General features: G+C 40.1%; 1 protein-coding gene across 1 annotated transcript in view; it reads right to left on the bottom strand.

Moving 5' to 3' along the window:
* Nf1 (neurofibromin 1) overlaps window positions 1-20,076 on the bottom strand; it is a 1,160,697-nt gene that overhangs the window by 76,185 nt on the left and 1,064,436 nt on the right. The window contains exon 51 of the mRNA XM_071663491.1: window positions 15,140-15,332. Within this exon, the coding sequence (XP_071519592.1) occupies window positions 15,140-15,332 (193 nt within the window). The remainder of the gene's footprint in view (window positions 1-15,139; window positions 15,333-20,076) is intronic.

Here is a 20,076-nt window from a genome sequence, read left to right as displayed (position 1 = left end):
AGCCACCAGCGCTGTATGATCAGCGAACAACAACTGACTCACTTCCCAATAATAATAATTTTTTTTTTTTTTGCTTTGTCGCTGTCTCCCGCGATTGCAAAGTAGCGCAAGGAAACAGACGAAAGAAATGGCCCAACCCACCTCCATACACATGTATATACATACGTCCACACACGCAAATATACATACCTACACAGCTTTCCATGGTTTACTCCAGACGCTTCACATGCCCTGATTCAATCCACTGACAGCACGTCAACTCCGGTATACCACATCGATCCAATTCACTCTATTCGTTGCCCTCCTTTCACCCTCCTGCATGTTCAGGCCCCGATCACACAAAATCTTTTTCACTCCATCTTTCCACCTCCAATTTGGTCTCCCACTTCTCCTCGTTCCCTCCACCTCCGACACATATATCCTCTTGGTCAATCTTTCCTCACTCATTCTCTCCATGTGCCCAAACCATTTCAAAACACCCTCTTCTGCTCTCTCAACCACGCTCTTTTTATTTCCACACATCTCTCTTACCCTTACGTTACTTACTCGATCAAACCACCTCACACAACACATTGTCCTCGAACATCTCATTTCCAGCACATCCATCCTCCTGCACACAACTCTATCCATAGCCCACGCCTCGCAACCATACAACATTGTTGGAACCACTATTCCTTCAAACATACCCATTTTTGCTTTCCGAGATAATGTTCTCGACTTCCACACACTCTTCAAGGATCCCAGGATTTTCGCCCTCTCCCCCACCCTATTCTCCACTTCCGCTTCCATGGTTCCATCCGCTGCCAGATCCACTCCCAGATATCTAAAACACTTTACTTCCTCCACTTTTTCTCCATTCAAACTTACCTCCCAATTGACTTGACCCTCAACAGTAGGGTTGAGGGTCAACCTTGCTCTTATTCACATTTACTCTTAAATTTCTTCTTTCACACACTTTACCAAACTCAGTCACCAGCTTCTGCAGTTTCTCACATGAATCAGCCACCAGCGCTGTATCATCAGCGAACAACAACTGACTCACTTCCCAAGCTCTCTCATCCCCAACAGACTTCATACTTGCCCCTCTTTCCAAAACTCTTGCATTTACCTCCCTAACAACCCCATCCATAAACAAATTAAACAACCTTGGAGACATCACACACCCCTGCCGCAAACCTACATTCACTGAGAACCAATCACTTTACTCTCTTCCTACACGTACACATGCCTTACATCCTCAATAAAACCTTTTCACTGCTTCTAACAACTTGCCTCCCACACCATATATTCTTAATACCTTCCACAGAGCATCTCTCTCAACTCTATCATATGCCTTCTCTAGATCCATAAATGCTACATACAAATCCATTTGCTTTTCTAAGTATTTCTTACATACATTCTTCAAAGCAAACACCTGATCCACACATCCTCTACCACTTCTGAAACCACACTGCTCTTCCCCAATCTGATGCTCTGTACATGCCTTCACCCTCTCAATCAATACCCTCCCATATAATTTACCAGGAATACTCAACAAACTTATACCTCTGTAATTTGAGCACTCACTCTTATCCCCTTTGCCTTTGTACAATGGCACTATGCACGCATTCCGCCAATCCTCAGGCACCTCACCATGAGTCATACATACATTAAATAACCTTACCAACCAGTCAATAATACAGTCACCCCCTTTTTTAATAAATTCCACTGCAATACCATCCAAACCTGCTGCCTTGCCGGCTTTCATCTTCTGCAAAGCTTTTACTACCTCTTCTCTGTTTACCAAATCATTTTCCCTAACCCTCTCACTTTGCACACCACCTCGACCAAAACACCCTATATCTGCCACTCTATCATCAAACACATTCAACAAACCTTCAAGATACTCACTCCATCTCCTTCTCACATCACCACTACTTGTTATCACCTCCCCATTTGTGCCCTTCACTGAAGTTCCCATTTGCTCCCCTGTTTTACGCACTTTATTTACCTCCTTCCAGAACATCTTTTTATTCTCCCTAAAATTTAATGATACTCTCTCACCCCAACTCTCATTTGCCCTCTTTTTCACCTCTTGCACCTTTCTCTTGACCTCCTGTCTCTTTCTTTTATACATCTCCCACTCAATTGCATTTTTTCCCTGCAAAAATCGTCCAAATGCCTCTCTCTTCTGATTCACTAATAATCTTACTTCTTCATCCCACCACTCACTACCCTTTCTAATCAATAATAATAATAATAATAATAATAATAATAATAATAATAATAATAATAATAATTCCCCTTTTTGAAAGTTAAAATACAATGAGGGGAGGGTTTCTAGCCCCCCGCTCCCGTCCCCTTTAGTTGCCTTCTATGACACGTGAGGAATGAGTGGGAAGTATTCTTTCTCCCCTATCCTCAGGGCATGTGAAGCATCTGGGGGAAACCATGGAAAGTTCTGAGGGGCCTGGATGTGAAAACGGAGCTGTGGTTTCGGTGCATTATTACATGACAGCTAGAGACTGAGTGTGAACGAATGTTGCCTTTGTTGTCTTTTCCTAGCACTACCTCGCACACATGAGGGGGGAGGGGGTTGTTATTTCATGAGAGGCGAATAGTTTGAAAGAAAGAAAAGAAGTATGAATTATGTACATGTGTACATATGTATATGTCTGTGTGTGTATATATATATGTATACGTTAAGATGTATAGGTATGTATATTTGCGTGGGTGGACGTGTATGTATATACATGTGTACGTGGGTGGGTTGGGCCATTCTTTCGTCTGTTTCCTTGCGCTACCTCGCTAACGCGGGAGACAGCGACAAAGCAAAATAAATAAATAAAATAATAATAATAATAATAATAATAATAATAATAATAATAATAATAATATACTTCATATTTATTTATTTTGCTTTGTCGCTGTCTCCCGCGTTTGCGAGGTAGCGCAAGGAAACAGACGAAAGAAATGGCCAAACCCACCCCCATACACATGTATATACACACACGTCCACACACGCAAATATACATACCTATACATCTCAATGTACACATATATATACACACACAGACACATACATATATACCCATGCGCACAATTCACACTGTCTGCCTTTATTCATTCCCATCGCCACCTCGCCACACATGGAATACCATCCCCCTCCCCCCTCATGTGTGCGGGGTAGCGCTAGGAAAAGACAACAAAGGCCTCATTCGTTCACACTCAGTCTCTAGCTGTCATGCAATAATGCCCGAAACCACAGCTCCCTTTCCACATCCAGGCCCCACACAGCTTTCCATGGTTTACCCCAGACGCTTCACATGCCCTGATTCAATCCACTGACAGCACGTCAACCCCGGTATACCACATCGATCCAATTCACTCTATTCCTTGCCCGCCTTTCACCCTCCTGCATGTTCAGGCCCCGATCACTCAAAATCCTTTTCACTTCATCTTTCCACCTCCAATTTGGTCTCCCACTTCTCCTCGTTCCCTCCACCTCCGACACATATATCCTCTTGGTCAATCTTTCCTCACTCATTCTCTCCATGTGCCCAAACCATTTCAAAACACCCTCTTCTGCTCTCTCAACCACGCTCTTTTTATTTCCACACATCTCTCTTACCCTTACATTACTTACTCGATCAAACCACCTCACACCACACACTGTCCTCAAACATCTCATTTCCAGCACATCCACCCTCCTGCGCACAACTCTATCCATAGCCCACGCCTCGCAACCATACAACATTGTTGGAACCACTATTCCTTCAAACATACCCATTTTTGCTTTCCGAGATAATGTTCTCGACTTCCACACATTCTTCAAGGCTCCCAGGATTTTCACCCCCTCCCCCACCCTATGATTCACTTCCACTTCCATGGTTCCATCCGCTGCCAGATCCACTCCCAGATATCTAAAACACTTTACTTCCTCAAGTTTTTCTCCATTCAAACTTACCTCCCAATTGACTTGACCCTCAACCCTACTGTACCTAATAACCTTGCTCTTATTCACATTTACTCTTAACTTTCTTCTTTCACACACTTTACCAAACTCAGTCACCAGCTTCTGCAGTTTCTCACATGAATCAGCCACCAACGCTGTATCATCAGCGAACAACAAATGACTCACTTACCAAGCTCTCTCATCCACAACAGACTTCATTCTTGCCCCTCTTTCCAAAACTCTTGCATTCACCTCCCTAACAACCCCATCCATAAACAAATTAAACAACCATGGAGACATCACACACCCCTGCCGCAAACCTACATTCACTGAGAACCAATCACTTTCCTCTCTTCCTACACGTACACATGCCTTACATTCTCGATAAAAACTTTTCACTGCTTCTAACAACTTGCCACCCACACCATATATTCTTAATACCTTCCACAGAGCATCTCTATCACCTCTATCATATGCCTTCTCCAGATCCAATAATAATAATAATAATAATTAAGCTTATTGGCACAAAACAGCCTCAAGTGTGAGAATACGAAACTAAATCTTCAACTGACACAAAAGTGTTGCCTTCTGTTTATAATAAAACCTTTACCTATTCTATCTATTCGCAACTGCACTCTTATACAGTATACAGTGTATGTATGTGTGATCATTATCTGCGAGTCACAAGGAGAGTGTTTTAAGCTTGGGCTGCCCTGTCTCTTAACCTCGCATAAGAGTACCATGTTTTTATTCCATTGTATGTATGCACACATACACAACCCAACCTAAGCCTAATAACCTTTTATTGACCAGCCCATGGAGAGGATGAAGACCTTGGTTGGGCATAGGCTGACTACCATGCCGAGGATTCAAACCCACTGTCTTGTGGTCAGTAATGCTAAACCAGAGCACTAAGGAGGCCAGTGTGTATGTGTGTAATCAATTACCTTTACAGCATGAGGTGGGAGTTTTCAACTCATGGGGCCCCATCTACTGAATATTCTCTATATCATAAAACTTAAATTCATGTATGCTGTCTGCATGAACCATGTCCTCAGTCACTCTATTCCATTCATCCACCATTTTCATATTATAAAAGTTCTTCTTTACATCTCTTTGAACAAGTTTCTTGCTTAATTTCATGTTATGTCCTCTGGGTGCTCTATCTCTACATCTCTCAAGGAATTGCTCACTGTCCACGTCACTGATCTGTTTCAAAAACTTAAAGGTTGCATTAAGTTCAACTCTCTCTCTTCTTTCTTCCAAGTGGGTAAAAAAAACTCCTACCTTTACCTGTAACTCTCTTAATGCTGGTACAGTACCATTTTTGATGCCCTCTTTGTAATATGTCTGTTAGCTCTCTGAGCTTATTTATGTGCGGTGACCAAACTTATGAAGTACATTCTAGTTCTGGCCTTATGTAAGATATGAACAGCTTGCTAAATATTTCCTTCACCTAAATACTTGAAAGCTACGTTGATATTCACCAGAAGAGTTTGTCTCTAACTGCATGGGACTTAGCAACAGCTAAGGGATGCTATCAGCTCCTAAGTCCTCACACAAAATCCTAAAGCAAATTTCTTGCTGGATAATCATATTCAGGCCTTTTCTCATTTTCTTCCATCCTCATTACCTGGGCAGAATGTTATCAACCATGTATCAAACCAACTCTGGAGTCTTAAGCCCCTTGTAAGTTGATGCAATATTCCTGGGTTTTATTTCCTTCATGATCTTTGCATCATATGCAAACATATTTACATACACCATACCCTCAAGCAAATCATTAACAGATAAAGAATAGTAAAGGTGTGTATGTGTAAGTGTGTTTGTCATTACTTCTTGTGTGTTATGTGGAAAAAGTTTTACACTCATTTTGCCCTACGTGATAACATGACATATGAAGAAAATGAGTGAGGGAAGGTTGACAACAAGGATATATGTCAGAGGTGGAGGGAATAAGGAGAAGCTGAAGACCAAATTGGAGGTGGACGGAGGGAGTGAAAAAGATTCTAAGCAATCGGGGCCTGAACATCCAAGAGGATGAAAGGCATGCACAGAAAAGATTGAATAAGAACTATGTGGTATACTTGGGTTGATGTGCTGTCAATGGACTGAACCAGGGAATGTGAAGCATCTGGGGTAAACCATGGAAAAGTCTGTGGGGCCTGGATGTAGATAGGGAGATGTGGTTCAGGTGCATTACAAGTGACAGATAGTCTTTTTCCTGATTCACCTTTTTTAGTTTGTGAGAATTTACACCAATGTTTGCCTATTCATTTTTACTTCTGATATGTAAAAGTTTGCAATTATCAATTTGAAAATCCATTCGCCACATGTGAGCCCAGTTCATCAAGAGTGTGTATGGCTGTCTGGGGCTGCAGGTGTTCAACTTCAGCTGTAAATGTATTTCCCAACTTAGTATCATCACCAGATTTTGATAACTTACAATGCAGCCCCATATCAATATCATTAATGCATATGAGACTAAGAACCAGTCATAAGGCTGATACTTGTGGCACATCATTTGTTATGTCTAATCATTCTTAAATCTATATTTGCTGTCCATATCAATATCCTCAGTCATTCTATTACATTCATCCTCTATTCATATACTATAAAAGCACTTCTTACAAAATTTCTTTAAAACAAGTCTACTGCTTCATTTCATGTTGTGTCCTCTGGTTGCTCTACCCCTATATTTCATGAAAAACTGTAAACTGTCCATGTCATCATTCTGTTTTAAAAACTTAAAGGTTGTGATCTAGTAACCCCTTACTCTTCTCTCTTCCAAGGGATGCAAATTTAAAGCCTTTGGTCACCCTGTAACTTAGCTCTCTTAATTCTGATACCATATTTAATGCTCTTCTCTAGACTTTCTCTATTTGCTCTCTATACTTCTTTAGGTGCAGTGTCCAAATCTGAAAAGCATATTCCAGTTCTGGCCTTATTTAGGATATAAACAGATTACTGAACATTACCCTATCCATGTACTTGAAAGCTATTCGGATAATTGCCAGAAGACAGTCTGTTTCCTTCACTATTCTCCTAATGTGGGACTCTGGCATCATGTTTGGGATGAGGTCTACTCCCAACCCACTCCTCATTCACCGAATCATGCCATCTCTGTTAGATAATAATCAGACTGAAGCCTTCTTTAACTTTGTCCCATCCTCTTTACTTTACGATTGCTTAGGTTGAATTTCATCAACCATGTATCAGACCAACTTTGAAGTCTGATTAGGTCCAATTTCAGCTAATGCAATCCCCCTTGCTTTGTGAATTATGCACCACCTGCAAACATATTCAGGTAAGAGTCCATACCTTCAGGCAAGTCATTCACATATATCAAAAAGAGTAATGGTTCCAGAGCAGAACCCATGAGCACTTCACTACTGACAACCCATTTGGTGAAGGCTCTTATGCATCCTTTGTTCCCTTTGTGTCTCTATATCAGGAGAGTGAAAACCAACTAAGCAGTATTTGGTGTATTTTCTGTGGTAGGTAGTTACATCAACAGTAGGTCTTGGGGTATGGTGAAAGTGTCTGTCATGTTGCAGGAATGAGTGAAGTCCACATCATAGATAGGAAAGTGTAACTTGTTTATGTCTGGGGAGTGTATTTTTAAATGGCTGTATTTCTGGATGAGAAGAATTTAAGACCCATTTGGGAGGGCAGGTGTTCAGTGCTTTGTCGTGTAATTTTGTTGTGTATACATTCTGTCAGTGTGATGTTTGATGAGAATGCATGGTAGGGGATCTGTGCATACAGTCTGCTAAGTGTGAGACTGAGATAGGCTTTTTATTTCTAATGGGGTTCTGATGGTTAGCTAAGGAGAGGTTTGGATATAAGGGGTCGAGTGCTACTGCAAGAAACTGAGTGCTTTAAAGCACTGCTATGTGGGATTATATTGGGAGGGTCTTTTATTCACTGTGGAGATGAATGTTTTTGTTTCAGGTGGGCATCCGATAATTTTTCTGAAGTCTATTTTGTGTGATTTGCAATTTTGTTATATCTGCTTTAGGCAGGGTGGATGACAACTCATTTCTCTGAGTGTTTCAGAAGTGGAGAGAGAGAGAGAGAGAGAGAGAGAGAGAGAGAGAGAGAGAGAGAGAGAGAGAGAGAGAGAGAGAGAGAGAGAGAGAGAGAGAGAGAGAGATAGAGATAGAGAGAGAGAGAGAGAGAGAGAGAATTTGAGTGATCTAAACCTGAAAATGCAGGAGGGTCAAAGGGATACATGGGTTAGAGTGAATTGGAATGACGCGGCATATTAGGGTTGACATGCCCTCATTGGACTGAACTGAGGCATGTGAAGTGGCTGGGGGAAACCATGGAAAGGTTTGTTGGGCCTAGTTGTGGGTAGGGGCTGTGGTTCCTGTGGATTACACATGATAGCCTGAGAATGGATGCAAGTAAATGAGGCCTTTATTCATCTGTTCCTGGTGCTACCTCGCTTATGTGGGAAATGCTGAGTGAGTATGAAAGAAAAAAATTGATATACTTATCTACCCTCATTTTTCATACTCTTCCTCTGTTTCATGTGTTAGTGAGGTAATGCCAGGAACAGATGAAGAAAGGCCACATTTGCTCACATTCATTCTCTAGCTATCATGTGCAATGAACTGAAATCACCGCTCAATATCCACAACCAAGTTCCTTAGACCTTTCCATGGGTAAATACATATCCATCCTCCCCTGCACAATTCTATCTATATCCTACACCTCGCAACCATATAATGTTTTTGGAACTATCATTTCCTCAAAAAAACCCATTTTTCCTCTCCCAGATAATGTTCTCTCTTTCCACACATTCTTCAGCCCTCCCATAACTTTCTCCTCCTCCCCATCCTATAACCTACTTCTGCTTCCATGGTTCCATTTGCTGCTATGTCCACTCCCAGATATCTAAAACACTTTATATCCTCCAATTGTCCTTCATTCAAAATTACATCCCAACTAACTAGACAATAAACCATGTTGAACCTAATAACCTTGCTGTTATTCACATTCACTCAACATTCTCCTTTGATACACTCAAACTCATTCACCAACTCTACTACAGTTTCTCACTTGAATCAGCCACCAGTGCTGTATCATCGTCAAACAACAACTGACTCGCCTCCCTGGCTCTCCCATCCCTCACAGACTAACATATTCAGCCTTTCTCCAAGTCTTTTGCACTTACCTCACTCACTACCCCATCCATAAACAAATCAAACAACCCTCCCCTCCTTGTATTTCAATTTCAAAATGGGGAAACAGATGAAGGGGTCAAGCAGGGAGTGCATATCCTCCTCAAAGGCTCAGACTGGTGTGTCTGAATGTGTGTGGATGTAACCAAGATGAGAAGAAAGGAGAAATAGGTAGTATGCTTGAGGAAAGAAACCTGCATGTTCTGGCTCTGAATGAAACAAAGCTCAAGGGTAAAGGGGAAGAGTGGCTTGGAAAAGCCTTGGGAGTAAAGTCAGGGCTTGCTGAGAGGATAAGAGCTAAGGACAGAGTAGCACAACTCCTGAAGCAGGAGTTGTGGGAGTGTGTGACAGTGTGTAAGAAAGTAAATTCTAGAGTGATGTGGGTAAAACTGAAAGTGAATGGAAAGACATGGGTGATAATTGGTGCTTCTGCACCTGGTCATGAGAAGAAAGATCATGGGAGGCAAGTGTTTTGGGGGCAGCTGAGTGAGTGTGTTAACAGCTTTGATACATTAGACCGGTTATCAGTGATGGGTGATTTAAATACAAAGGTGAGTAACGTGACAGTGGAGGGTATAATTGGCGTACATGGTATATTCAATGTTGTGAACGGAATTGGTGAAGAGCTTGTGTATTTGTGTGCTGAAAAAAGACTGGTGACTGGGAATACCTGGTTTACAAAGAGAGATATATATAAGTATACATATGTCAGTAGGAGAGATGGTCAAAGGGCATTGTTGGATTACAAGTTAATTGACAGGCATGTAATAGAGAGTCTTTTGGATGTTAATGTGCTGAAAGGGGCAGCTGGTGGGTCGTCTGATCACTATCTTGTGGAAGATTTGTAGGTTTTCAAAAAAGGAGAGAAAATGTTGGGGAGAAGAGACTGGTGACAGTAAGTGAGCCTGGAAAGGAGACTTGTGTGAGGAAGTACCAGGAGAGATTGAGTGTAGAATGGTAAAAGGTGAGAGCAAATGATGTGAGGGAAGTGGGTGAGGAATGGGATGTATTTAGGGAAGCAGTGATGGCTTGTGCAAAAGAATCATGTGGCATGAGAATGGTGGGATGTAGGCAGATTAGAAAGGGTGGTGAGTGGTGGGATGAAGTAAAGTTGTCAGTGAAAAAGAAAAGAGAGGTGTTTGGACGATAAAACGAAGGAGTGCAAATGACTGGGAGATGTATAAAAGATAATGGCAGGATGTCAAGAGGAAGGTAAAAGGGTTGAAGAAGAGGGCAAATGAGAGCTTGGGTGAGAGAGTAACATTAAACTTTAGGGAGAATAAAAAGATGTTTTGGAAGGATGTGAATAATGTACCTAAGAAAAGAGAACAAATGGGACCATCAATGAAGGGGGCAAGGGGAGAAGTAATAACAGGTAAAGAGGAAGTGACAAGATGGAGAGAGTATTTTTAAGGTTTGTTGAACGTGTTTGATGATAGAAAGGCAGATGTAAGGTGTTTTGCTTGAGGTGGTGTGCGAAGCGAGAGGGTCAGGGAGAATGGTTTGGTTAAGAGAGATGTGGTAAAAGCTTTGCAGAAGATGAAATCCAGTAAGGCAGTGTGTTTGGATGGTACTGCAGCTGAATCTATTAAGAAAGGGAGTGACTGTGTTGTTGACTGGTCGGAATGTAGATTCAATGTATGTCTCAATTATGGTAAAGTCCCAAAGGATTGGTGGAATGCATGCATAGTGCCACTGTGCAAAGGAAAAGGGGATAAAAGTGAGTGTTCAAACTACAGGGGCACAAGTTTTTTAAGTATTCCTGGGAAGTTATATGGGAGGGTATTGATTGACAGGGTGAAGGCATATACAGAGGATCAGATTGGGGAGGAACAGTATGGTTTCAGAAATGGTGGAGGATATGTAGATCAGGTATTTGCTTTGAAGAATGTGTGTGAGAAATATTTAGAAAAATAGATGGATTTGTATGGGCATTTACAGATCTGGAGAAAGCATATGATTGGGTTGATAGAGATGCCTTGTGGAAAAGCTTTTACCAAGGATGTAAGGCAAGTGTACGAATGGGAAGAGAGGAAAGTGACTGGTTCCGAGTGAAGGTTGCTCTGCGGCAGGGGTGTGTGATGTCTCAACAGTTGTTTAATTTGTTTATGGATGGTTTGGTTAGGGAGGTAAATGGAAGAGTTTTGAAGAGAGGGGTGAGTATGCACTCTGCTGGGGATGAGAGGGCCTGGGAAGTGAGCCAGTTGTTGTTCATTGATGATACAGCACTGGTGAGTGATTCAAGTGAGAAACTGCAGTTGGTAAGTGATTTTGGAAGTGTGTGAAAGGAGAAAGTTGAGAGTTTATGTGTATAATAGCAAGGTTATTAGGTTCAGTAAGGTTGAAGGACAAGTTAATTGGGATGTAAGTTTGAATGTAGAAAGGTTGGAGGAAGTGAAGTGTTTTAGATATCTGGGAGTGGACTTGGCAGCAAATGGAACCAAGGAGGCAGAAGAGAGTCACATTGTGGGGTTAGGGGGTTGGTGGGGTGAAACTGAAAGTGGATGGAGAGAGATGGGTGATTATTGGTGACTATGCACCTGGGCATGAGAAGAAAGATCATGAGAGGCAAGTGTTTTGGGAGTAACTGAGTGAGTGTGTTAGCGGCTTTGATGCATGAGACTGGGTTATAGTGATGGGTGATTGGAATGCAAAGGTGAGTAATGTGGTAATAGATGGTATAATCGGTGTAACTGGGGTGTTCAGTGTTGTAAATGGAAATGGTGAAAAGCTTGTAGATTTGTATGCTGAAAAAGGACTGGTAATTAGGAATACCTGGTTTAAAAAGTGAGAATTGTGTGCATGTGTATATATGTATATGTCTGTGTGTGTATATATATATGTACATTGAGATGTATAGGTATGTATATTTGCGTGTGGGGACGTGTATGTATATACATGTGTATGGGGGTGGGTTGGGCCATTTCTTTCGTCTGTTTCCTTGCGCTACCTTACAAACGCGGGAGACAGCGACAAAGCAAAATAAATAATAAATAAATAAATATGTAAGTAGGAGCATTACTGGATTACGTGTTAATTGATAGGCATGTGAAAGAGAGACTTTTGGATGTTAATGTGCTGAAAGGGGCAACTGGAAGGATGTCTGATCATTATCTTGTGGAGGCAAAGATGAAGATTTGTGGAGGTTTTCAGAAAAGAAGAGAGAATACTGGAGTGAGGAGAGTGGTTAGAGTATGTGAGCTCGGAAAGGAGACGTGTGTGAGGAAGTTCCAGAAGAGATTAAGTGCAGAATGGAAAAAGGTGAGAGCAAATGACCTAAGGGGAGTGGGGAGGAATGGGATGTATTTAGAGAAGCAGTGATGGCTTGCGCAAAAGATGTTTGTGGCATGAGAAAGGTGGGAGGTGGGAAGATTAGAAAGGGTAGTGAGTGGTGGGATGAAGATGTAAGATTGTTAATGAAGGAGAATAGGGAAGCGTTTGGATAAGTTTTGCAAGGAAGTAGTGCAAATGACTACAAGATGTATCGAAGAAAGAGGCAGGAGGTCAAGAGAAAGGTACAAGAGGTGAAAAAGAGGGCAAATGAGGGTTGGGGTGAGACAGTATCATTAAATTCTATGGAGATTAAAAAGATGTTTTGGAAGGAGGTAAATAAAATGCTTAAGACGAGAACAAATGGGAACATTAGTGGAGGGTGCTAATAGGGAGGTGATAACAAGTAGTGGTGAAGTGAGGAGATGGAGTGAGTATTTTGAAGGTTTGCTGAATGTGTTTGATGACTGAGTGGCAGATATAGGGTGTTTTGGTCGAGGTGGTGTGCACAGTGAGAGGGTCAGGGAGAATGATTTGGTAAACAGAGAAGAGGTAGTAACAGCTTTGCGGAAGATGAAAGCCGGCGGCGGGTTTGGATGGTACTGCAGTGGAATTTATTAAAAAAGGGGGTGACTGTGTTGTTGACTGGTTTGTAGGGATATTCATTGTAAGTATGGTTCGTGGTGAAGTGCTTGAGGATTGGCAGAATGAATGCACAGCGCCTTTGCACAAAGGCAATGGGGATAAAGGTGAGTGTTCAAATTACAAAGGTATAAGTTTGTTAAGTATTCCTGGGAAATTATATGGAAGGGTATTGATTGAGAGGGTAAAGGCATGTATGGAGCATCAGACTGAGGAAGAGCAGTGTGGTTTCAGAAGTGGTAGAGGATGTGTGGATCAGGTGCTTGCTTTGAAGAATGTATGTGAGAAATACTCAGAAAAACAGATGAATATAATATGTAGCATTTACGAATCTGGAGAAGGCATATGATAGAGTTGATGTAGATGCTTTGTGGAAGGTATTTAGAGTATATGGTGTGGGAGGTAAGTTACTAGAAGCAGTGAAAACTTTCTATCAAGGATGTAAGGCATGTGTATGAGTGGGAAGAGAGGAAATTGATTGGTTCTCAGTGAATGTTGGTTTGTGGCAGGGGTGCGTGATGTCTCTATGGTTGTTTGATTTGTTTATGGATGGGACTTGTTAGGGAGGTGAATGTAAGAGTTTTGGAGAGAGGGGCAAGTATGCAGTCTGTTGTGGATGAGAGGGCTTGGGAAGTGAGTCATACATTGTTCGCTGATGATATAGCGCTGGTGGCTGATTCAAGTGAGTAACTGCAGAAGTTGGTGACTGAGATTGGTAAAGTGTGTGAAAGAAGAAAGCTGAGAGTAAATGTGAATAAGAGCAAGGTAATTAGATTCAGTAGGGCTGAGGGACAAGTTAATTGGGAGGTAAGTTTGAATGAAGAAAAACTAGAGGAAGTGAAGTATTTTAGGTATCTGGGAGTGAATTTAGCAGTGGATGGAACCATGGATGCGGAAGTGAGTCACAGGGTGGGGGAGGTGCTGAAGGTTCTGGGAGCGTTGAAAATTGTGTGGAAGGCGAGAATGTCATGTTGGAGAGCAAAAATGGGTACATTTGAAGGAATAGTGGTTCCAACAATGTTATATGTTTGTGAGGCATGGGCTATAGATAAGGCTGTGCGGAGGAGGGTGGATGTTTTGGAAATGAGATGTTTGAGGACAATATGTGGTGTGAGGTGGTTTGATCGAGTAAGTAATGAAAAGGTAAGAGAGATGGGTAGTAATAAAAAGAGCGTGGTTGAGAGAGCAGAAGAGGGTGTATTGATGGTTTGGTCACATGGAGAGAATGAGTGACGAAAGATTGAGGAAGAGGATATATGTGTCAGAAGTGGGAGACCAAATTGGAGGTGGAAGGATGGAGTGAAAAAGATTTTGAGCGATTGGGGCTTGAACATACAAGTGGGTGAAAGGTGTGCAAGGAATATAGTGAAATGGAACAATGTGGTATACCAGGGTTGATGTGCTGTCAATGGATTGAACCAGGGCATGTGAAGCATCTGGGGTAAACCATGGAAAGTTTTGTGGGGGCCTGGATGTGGGAAGGGAGCTAAGGTTTCATTGCATTACACATGATAGCAAGAGACTGAGAGTGAACAAATGTGGCCTTTATTGTCTTTTCCTAGTGCTACCTCGCATGCAAGTGGGGGAGGGGGTGCCATTTCATGTGTGGTGCGGTGGAGACGGGAATGGATGAAGGCAGCAAGTACGAATATGTACATGTGTATATATGTATATGTCTGTGTATGTATATGTATGCATACATTGAAATGTATAGGTATGTATATGTGCGTGTGTGGGCATCTATATATACACATGTGCATGTGGATGGGTTGGGCCATTCTTTCGTCTGTTTCCTTGCGCTACCTCACCAACTCGGGAGACAGCGACAAAGTATAATAAATAAATATCTATAATGAGTATATAAGTGGAATTTCTTGAAAGCTCTTCATTCCTTTTTAAGTCTTCCATAGATGCACCACACTGTGATTACTTAAAACAAAGACAGCTTAAATCTTGATATCTAGACAAAAGCAAACTCAAGCCCTTCTATCATGTACTGCACCCAAAAAAATACCTCAACACATCAAAAGTCTAAGTGGTGAAAAATCATATATCCAATGAATATTCCATGAGGAAAACAATAGCATAATAATACAGTACTCACCTTTCTCTGTGGGTGAGGCTAAAGTGAGAGAGGACATGGAGGAAGAGAGATTAACCGATGCAACAGAGAGCATGGATGGGTACTGTGCTAATTCCATTTCTGCACCTTCATCACCCTCTACTGGCAATGCTGTCTCTACCATTGCTTCTAGGCAATTGACGAAGAGCTCTGCATTTTCTGGTGTACAATTGTTCTGGAATATTCAATAACAAATACATATTACAGGAGTATAATTCATATGATGAAGCTCAACCATTATCTAGTTTATGTCATAAAACTTTATGCAAAGGCCATGTAATGTGGTGGTACCTGAAGAGTTGAATAGAAATAACCTACCTACTTAAGAGTTTGCCTGTACTATGCTCATACTTAATGATCACTGCATATGCTTCTTGTTTGATGATATTACTTTTCTCTGCTGCCATGCACACAGCACTATCTAAGTCATTTGTCTAGATGTCTCTTAATCATTTAAACACATTCCTTACTTATTCCAGTAGGAAAAACACTGGTCTCCTCATCTCTCTTAATGGGCTCTTGAATATTTTTGTGTGGTGACTGAAGTATTTCATGGAACTCTCGTTATTGATTCAGTGATTCTGTTTCTTCCATACTGTAAAACTTGTAGTCCTCATATTTTTCTTAATATTTCTTCAATTTTCTACTACACATATCTCATCATAGATAATTTTTATTGGATTCTACTACACATCTAGTGAAAAGTCAACTTTGGTGAAGCTGTATTATTTTCAGGTGATGAAAAGGAGTACAGTCTTGTTGAAGAACTTATCATTCCAAAGGAGTCCATTGTTTCCCTCCTCCTGATTGTAGCACAACCTTAAGAAAAAAAAAATAAAAAAAAAAATAAATGGGTCCTGCGGTTATGTACCATAAATAATACATCTTTTCTTCTTTCTAAACTTTGTAGTTCCAATTCTTTCACTTGTGTACACTTGTATATTCCATTAATTTCCCAAGCAAAGATTATCTGAATTCTTTCCAGTGTGCTAGTTAAAGACAATTTTGATGAACATACAGCAAAATATAGTATGGAGTTTTGATTCTTGCACATACATTTAACCTTTTCATATCAGCATTCTGTTTCGACCAGAAAGTTTTTATCAGTACACTACTCATTACCTGAATAATTAATACAATTTTTCAGTACAAATTTTACATTCCAGCTTTTCATCTATAATTTATCTTAGGTCTTTCACACTTTCTTAAGTCTCAATATCTTACACTGTCATGCCTTTGTAAGGTATTACCATTACACTGTTAACCACTCCATTAATCACTTATTCAAATAACTCTTCATTTATATCCCACAATATAATCTTTTTACATTTTCACTCTCTTTTAATCTTATTATCTTCCCAAATCTGGTGTCATCTACAAAATCTTTTTCATATCAGCCTTCTGTTTGAAATTGAAAGTTTTTATCTTTTATCATTACACTGATCATTACCTGAATCATTAATACATCTTTTTAGAAAAAATTTGATATTCCAGCTTTTCATTTACAGTATGTCTTAAGTCTTTTGCATTTTCTTCAATCTCAATATTTTTCACTGTTAAGCCCTTTAAGGTATTACCATTACACTGTTAACCATTCCATCAATTATTCATTCAAACTGTTCTTCAATGAATTCAATTAAATTCTTAACTGCCCATTTATATATCAAAATATAATTTCTTTGCATTTTCACTCTGTCTTCTGATCTTGGTATCTTATCAATTCTGGTGTCATCTGTAAAAATCTTACTATACTTTCTTGAAGTTTTCTGTCCACGTCTGAGTATTACTATAAAAAGCATGAAAGGTTAACTATCTACAAGTATCTATAATTCTCAAAAATTTGGCCATAAGGCAGTGCTAGCACACACTGCTCATCGCATATCTTGCTTGATTAATCTTTAAACTGTGGTGCATGTCAAATGATGTGAAAGCAGATGATTGTGGCGCTCTTCAACTAATGTATCAATTTTTCCAGCCAGCATTCTAATTATCCACCTCTGGGAGAATCAGTTGAGACTGCTGTCTACAGCAGGAAAATATTGCATCTCAGTCACCCATGGATTCCATAAAAAGTGTTCATATGTCGTCTTGGTGTGATGCCACATTTACATCACATGCCCAGTATATGTCTGTGTATGTATAGGTTGAAATGTATAGGTACATACATATATGTGCATGTGTGGGTGTTTATGTATATACATGTGTATGTAGGCGGGTTGGGCCATTCTTTCATCTGTTTCCTTGCGCTACCTTGCTGACGCAGGAGACAACAACTTAGTAGAATAAAACAAAAGAGAATAATTTCTTGCCATATCAGTGTTTACATATCTAATGAGAATGTGATTATCTATTCCTTTATTAATGGAAATATAGTTCTTGTGTAAATGATATGTAAATATGTAATAATATGTATAACAAATAATATGTAACCAATTGGCAAATCATATGCCTGTCGTGTGAAATCATATATGGAAAAATGAAGAGAAAGTACATAAAGTGATTTGGTATATGGAGAATAAAATCATACCTGGCATGAATCATAATCATCATTTACATATCCTACAAAGATGAGCAACCATACCGCTAAACCCAGGCACTACCCCATCCACAAGAACACCTGAAAGTATGCTCCTTTATGGGGGGTATTTTCTTCAATAATGTACAATATGGACAAATAATGTACAGATTTTTCACACTGAGGGTCATTCTTGAGAAATTTATCAGTTTAAAGGTTTATAACTCTATTTTTCTCTGTTTTTCTCTGCAAAGATGCAATCTGTATAACTGTATAATCTTGGACTCAACTGGAACTGTTTTAGCCAATAATCAAAGCTTCTTTTGAATATTTGTGCACTTATCCCTAGTGCATGGTCACATGGAGAAAATGAGTGTGGAAAGATTGACCAAGAGGATATATGTGTCAAAGGTGGCAGGAATGAGGAGAAGTGGGAGACCAAATTGGAGGTGGAAAGATGGGGTGAAAAAGATTTTGAGCGATCGGGGCCTGAACATGCGGAAGGGTGAAAGGCATGCAAGGAATAGAGTGAATTGGAACGGGGTTGACATGCTGTCAGTCAATTGAACCAGGGCATGTGAAGTGTCTGGGGTAAACCATAGAAAGTTCTGTGGGGTCTGGATGTGGAAACCCCTTAATCCATTTTGTTAATCTACCTCTTTATGTTTTGTTCAGCTTCTTTTTCCACTAGAATCTTAAAATTCAATTCGTTAAGTACCTCAACAAAGTCAAGAAAGACTGTACACTAATTCCTCGCATAAAGGGTATGTTAAGGACTGGGCATATGCCCTAATTCACAAATGGTCCCAGATGATGTAATATTCTTCCACTGTGGTCATGAAGACATCAAGCAACCACAAAAACAGGGAAAACACTGACTGGCTTATAATTGAGGCAAAAGAAAGAACCAGATGATGTAGCAGTCTATTACTGCCTAATGCTTTCAGTAGGATAAGATCAAAATCACATTGACTTAGCTCCTCAGTCCCTTTCATAATGGGAGCTTTTAGTTAGGTTCCCTTCAAAATGGGAGTTTTTAAGAGTATCTCAATGGAATTTCTGTCTGATTATGATCCCTTTCTAGCTGATCATCATAACAGATATAAGAATAAAGACTACGGTACCTCATCAGATATTTCAAATGCAATATCCAGTGACTTAATCTGGTCTATGAGCTTAAAATTTCAAAGCACAATTGTTGTTGAAGTGAGGAGAGCCAATCATATTTCTATTCATGTGCATTAGACACTGCATATTGCTCAGTGATCAGGCAACACTAAAAATTCAATCCAACTTTAACAGGAACATTTCTGAACATATTTTTTTCAGGTTCCTCCAAACTTTTTGGCATAATTTAGCAAGGATAATGCCAGAATTACACAATCTACAAGCACAATGAAAGGCTGTGTCACTGTAAACCGTTTATTTCCATGCTTTAAATTTCCTTAAATCTGGTACGATCTCATGCAGCTAGCTGTTGTGTCGCAGCCACAGATTTCTCTGCCTCTCTGGAAACATTCTACACTTTCTATTTAGCATTTTCTCACAAATGAAATTGAATCATCCTTGGCCTTTCCTTTAGCCAAAAATCCTCTTACACACTGACTAGGTTATGTTTTGAGGAACACTCGTATAAAACTCAATTGCCATTATCCACAATAACTGCTGATGCAGAAGAAACCAATGTTACTAAGAGTAAGGAAAGTGCACTGCTGAAAAAATTGCAGAAGAAACCAATGGTACAAGTGTTAGGAAAAAGCACTGCTGAAAATAATGTATAAACTTGAAACTGCTCTGCTAATAGTAATATGGAACACTATTTTCAAATGATATCACTATAACAGCAAGCTGTTGCTGGAATATATAAATACTGAATTCAAGTACATGAATATGTTCAGAAAAATTATTCTCTAAATACATAAAACCAAAACTGGACTATGTCTGGCAGGCATGATTACTAAACCTAAAGAAGCATAAAGATCTGATTGGGAGGGTACAACTTAAAGCAATTAAGAGAGTACATGAATCAAGAGAATTGACCTAAAATGGGAGGATGAAGGCTACTAAGCTATTCACCACGGATACAGGAGAAAGTGGGGAGGGGCAGATAACAGTTTCTAAATCAGCTAAGTGATACTAATTGTGAACACTTCATCAAGAGATGCACCATCTAAGTAAACAGAGGCCATGACATAAAGCTGGGCAAAGAGATATTCAGAGAGGATGTTAAAAGAACAAGTTTAGTGTTAGTGTGGTGGATAGTTTGAGTAAACTAACTAATGAGACAGTGAATGCTGGCAGTTTACAAATGTTAAAAGGCTACTTGATGGCATCAAAAGTTCAGGAAATGGGACCCTACAAGGGTAGAACTTTCTTCCAGTACTAAATAGAGAGGTAATTACAC

The sequence above is a fragment of the Panulirus ornatus genome, chromosome 7 (genome assembly GCF_036320965.1).
Source record: "Panulirus ornatus isolate Po-2019 chromosome 7, ASM3632096v1, whole genome shotgun sequence".
Lineage (NCBI taxonomy): Eukaryota > Metazoa > Arthropoda > Malacostraca > Decapoda > Palinuridae > Panulirus > Panulirus ornatus.
This window is presented reverse-complemented; position numbering and strand designations above follow the sequence as displayed.